Source organism: Cynara cardunculus (genome assembly GCF_001531365.2).
Source record: "Cynara cardunculus var. scolymus isolate 2C chromosome LG 5, CcrdV1, whole genome shotgun sequence".
Lineage (NCBI taxonomy): Eukaryota > Viridiplantae > Streptophyta > Magnoliopsida > Asterales > Asteraceae > Cynara > Cynara cardunculus.
Genome location: NC_037532.1, coordinates 32,898,075 through 32,902,362, shown reverse-complemented (window position 1 = coordinate 32,902,362; position 4,288 = coordinate 32,898,075). Strand labels below are relative to the sequence as shown.

The 4,288-nt window shown below is 34.1% G+C and overlaps 1 protein-coding gene across 1 annotated transcript; it reads left to right on the top strand.

The window, feature by feature from the left end:
* The first annotated feature begins 265 nt into the window (after positions 1-265).
* On the top strand, positions 266-988 carry LOC112513016 (heterogeneous nuclear ribonucleoprotein 1-like). Its single transcript, XM_025119139.1, has one exon. It carries the CDS (start codon positions 266-268, stop codon positions 986-988), a length of 723 nt encoding a protein of 240 aa, XP_024974907.1.
* The last annotated feature ends 3,300 nt before the right edge of the window (positions 989-4,288 follow it).

The following is a 4,288-nucleotide window of genomic DNA, read 5'->3' as shown; positions in this document are numbered from 1 at the left end:
TATATGTGTTCTTGATCTTTAATACATCAATGGCGGATTGTATTTTCTTTCACTTGTATTGTAGTTTTCTTGTTTCTTATTTCGAGTTTTTAAGTATGGAATATGATGATTAATGTAGGATGATTTGAGGGCTCAAACTCAATGTGATCGTATTCACCGGCATACCAATGATCAGTTGAGTAATTCTACCAAGATTTTCGTGGGTGGTTTACCTGCTGATTTAACAGTAGATGAGTTTAGGGATTATTTCCAGAAATTTGGTTCTATGGAAGATGTGGTTGTGATGTGTGATAAAGAAACCAGTAGACCACGAGGGTTTGGTTTCGTTACCTTCGAATCACCAGAAACCGCGGAGAAAGTACTCAAAAATCGGTTTTACGAGTTGAAAAACAAGCGTGTGGAAGTGAAGAAAGCGGTTTCGAAAGAGCGAATGAGTCGGAATTTTGGGAATTATTATGATACTTACAATGCTGTTTACAATGGAACCACCTTCCCTTTTACAGCTTCATCTTCTTATGGTAATTTTGGTGGGTATTACAATTATGGGATGAATGGATATGGATTTGGGGCTTCTTATGGTTGTGAAGGGCTTTCATACATTTATTATCCCTATCAAAGCTTCAATCCAAGTTATTATGCCAACAATTATCAGAATTTGTGTTATTATGCAGACACTTATTCCTACCAAAGTCCATATTACTATGGAAACACCCCATACAGCAGTAAACGTACCCACAAATACAGGAATAGAACCCCAAATGTGCTCAAAGATGGTGATGATGATTCTAATATAGTGATAAAGAATGCAGCAAATTTGGTTCAGAAGCTTGAGGATTTGCATTTGGGAAGTGATGGTCAAGCAAATGGTGATGGTGATGGTGATGGTGACCATACTGAGATTAGTGAAGAAGGGTTGAGTTTGGATTGCAATGGCTGCGGTGATGGTGGTGGTTGTGCGGTGGTTATTGATCAAGATTTGAGTTTGTAATGGATCGGAGTCGATGGATGCAGTCTTGTTAATTAATGTTCAACGGATCGGTGATATATTGGACGGACTTTTAGGTAAGTTGATTATTTTTCACTCTCGTATCGTGTAGTTGAAAGGGTATTTATATGATTTCGTTTGCAACTAGTTTTATTTCGGTAATAATAAATTTTGTAGTGATGTTACGACCTTTTAAAATGGTTTTTTCTTTAACGGCCTTTATCTGATGATGATGGTAAATGACCTGCCTTTGGGTCGTTTTGTAAAACGAGCTTCTGTATAAAGTTATTGAGCTAAACAGCCGAAACAAACCATAATTGAGTTGTTTTTATTGCCTTTGAAACCCATAATCTTATTTGTATGATGATTTTATTTATGAACTATTTAACTGCATAATTTTGTATTTTGATATAAATATACGAAGGCTGCTTTAAAGGATTAGTTGTTTTAAGGAATGCAAACAAAGGTTTTTACAATTTGTTGTCGGGTTATTTACAAAAACAATCATTTAAGCGAACGTATCTCGCATAATAACTAGCTTTTTCTAAATTAGCATAGAATGATGACACTTTTCACAAAAAAGAACCAGAGAAAAACCCTAGTTGTTTTAAATGTACTTTTTAACTCCAGTTTAGGACTCTTATTGGGATTAACCATTTGTAGTCTTAGAGTTTGTTTGTTTACCTCTTAATAGTTCCATTAAGAGACAACCTCTGAATCGTTAAGAGGTGAATCATGTTTAATGACTTTTGTATCCTGGGACTCCCTTAACCATTAAGAGCCCTAATTTCATTGTACACAATTACCAAACAATTATATTTTATTTTGTACTATAATCATGAGAATTTTTTAATCATTCAGCACCAAATCATTCAACAATTATCAAACAACCCTCGGGATGCAAAGTGAACTATTGCCTTCTTAGATGTTAGAAACAAGCCCTCACTAAAAAGGGTAAATGGGCTTTTCTCTTTATCCCTCGGATTTTGGCCTGCTTTCATGACACATATTTTGTTAAAATTCTTGTAACATGTAGCTATTCAACTAAGACAAGAGCAATAATATTTCGAAAATCCGGGGTTATTTAGGTAAATGACCTTAAATGAGTTTTTAATTAAATTCATGACCTTCTGACTATATAAGAATAAATGGGTTTATATTCATGAGAAGGTCATGAATTTAATTAAAATCTCATTTAAGGTTATATACCTAAAAATCTTAGAAAACCTGTATATGCATATATGTATGTGTGTATATATATATATATTGATGCGTATACATGTTTAAAATATGTATTTTTGCAATTAGTATGTTCATTAATGCATATCTACTACGTATGCAAGTATACATGCACTAAGGCAGATTCTCTTAAATTTCTATATTTATATGTATCAATGCATCGATGCATATACTTCATACTAGTTCTCACGATTCTTAAAATATTTATGGGTTTTGCTTTTTAGCTTTATGTTGTATATACATATCTCTTTTGTGCAACATCTAGAAGCATAACACTTACCTACTTTTATAGGCGAGGTGGATGCAAGTCGATCCCGTCGTTGTCCACCCCAACACTATCTTTTGTACAAAGTTGGTGGCTAAAATCAGAGATCATATTCAACCGTAGGAAGCGATATTTGTGTTTATGATTTCCATTTTCTTTTCTTACATCACCGGAACTGGATTTTATTCCATCATTCTATTTTTCAATCTTTAGACGGTTTCTTTAACTTCTCAAATTCAGTAGATTCGATTTCCGTTCAATAATTTGATCAATAACGGTTCTAAATCATAATCCCATAAAAAAAGTTGCCAAATTTGTAGATCGATTAGATGAAATAACCTTAAAATTCATTTATAAACGACATAAAAGTAACATTTATTTGGCTAACTTTTTAGCTCTAAAAAAGCAAAATGAAGCCATATTTCCAAGGCCAAAAGAGTAGACAAACATGAAAGGCACCTTCATGAATCTCGAGGTGCCGAATATTTTGAATGGATTCTGGTTACCAACCAACCACTTTTGAGATAATGGGTATTGAATTCAATGCTTGAAATTTCTTTTTTGCCCTTTGTTCCTGGCCCTAGAAGCTAGAGGGGGTCCTAGGATTTTGGGTACTTTAGGGGGTGCCCTTGTTTCTGTGTCCTATTATATTTACCATCTAGCATCTAACGGTCTAGATTTACAAGATTCTACCTTAGAATTATTCAAAGTTTATATATATGGGAGGGTAGTAAAGATGCATACTTTGATTGTAGTTTCTTGGAGTTTTTCTGTGTTTGTGTTAAAGATATATTGTGGGGTCTTGTTTGCTAATTAAAGTAAAACATATTTAGCAAAGTAATGTTCTCTCTTCCTTCTTGCTGTGTGTGTGAAATGTCACATATATCCCTTAAGACATGTGAGTGATGTCATACTCACTTTAAGATTCTCTCTGTCCATCTCCTGCCATGAGAGAGTTGCAGAATTAGCTTAACAGAGACTTAAATGAGAACCACTTTAATGGTGAGGATAAGTCTCTTTCCCTCACTCTCTCTCTCTCTCTCTCTATATATATATTATATATATATATATATATCTTTCAATCTCTCTCTAAAAGATTTAATTGAAAGGGAGATTGGAAAGGGGGGGGGTGTTTGGAGTCATCCATTAAGTTTCTGTAGTCATTCTCAGTTGGGTTGCTATCTGTGTTCTTTATCATATCTGTTTGCCCATTGGTTTTCTGGGTTTTTGTAATCTTTCATGTTCCATTAGATTTTCTTTGGATTTTAGTGTTCCCCAAATCCCACCTGAATTTACACACACTTGGACTCACAACTCAATTATTCTCAATGACCCCTTTAATTATTTCCCAACACATCCATAGTACCAAAAACTCTTAGGGTTGTCTTCCCATAGAACCACCCAGTTTTCATAAAAACTGTGAGAACAACTGTGAAAATCTTTGCAGTGTTTTTGTTATGAAGGGTTAGTGTTCTTTTTCCTTAACAGTGTTTTGCTGTAAAGGTTCAGTGTTCTGCTTTAAAGATTTAATGTTTTCTTGGTTTCACGGGTCCTAAAAAACAGGCCGGTCTCATACAGTTTTTAACATTAACATTCACAGGTATCATTAATAAAGTTTTCACCTTCTTTTTAATCTGGTTATGGCCTGCAATCTTTAACTAATCAAAGGGCCTGCAGTCTTGAACTAATCAAAGCATATTCTTAAATTCTAACCTTAAAATAATAAACATTTAGCGGAGGAACAGAGACTTCCCCTATAAGTGTATTATGGTAACTTAAAAGATTGAATCACCAAAGAG

What these genes read in the sequence shown, in the direction of transcription:
- LOC112513016 (XM_025119139.1), top strand. Translation starts at nt 266, where the DNA reads ATGGAAGATGTGGTTGTGATGTGTGATAAAGAAACCAGTAGACCACGA.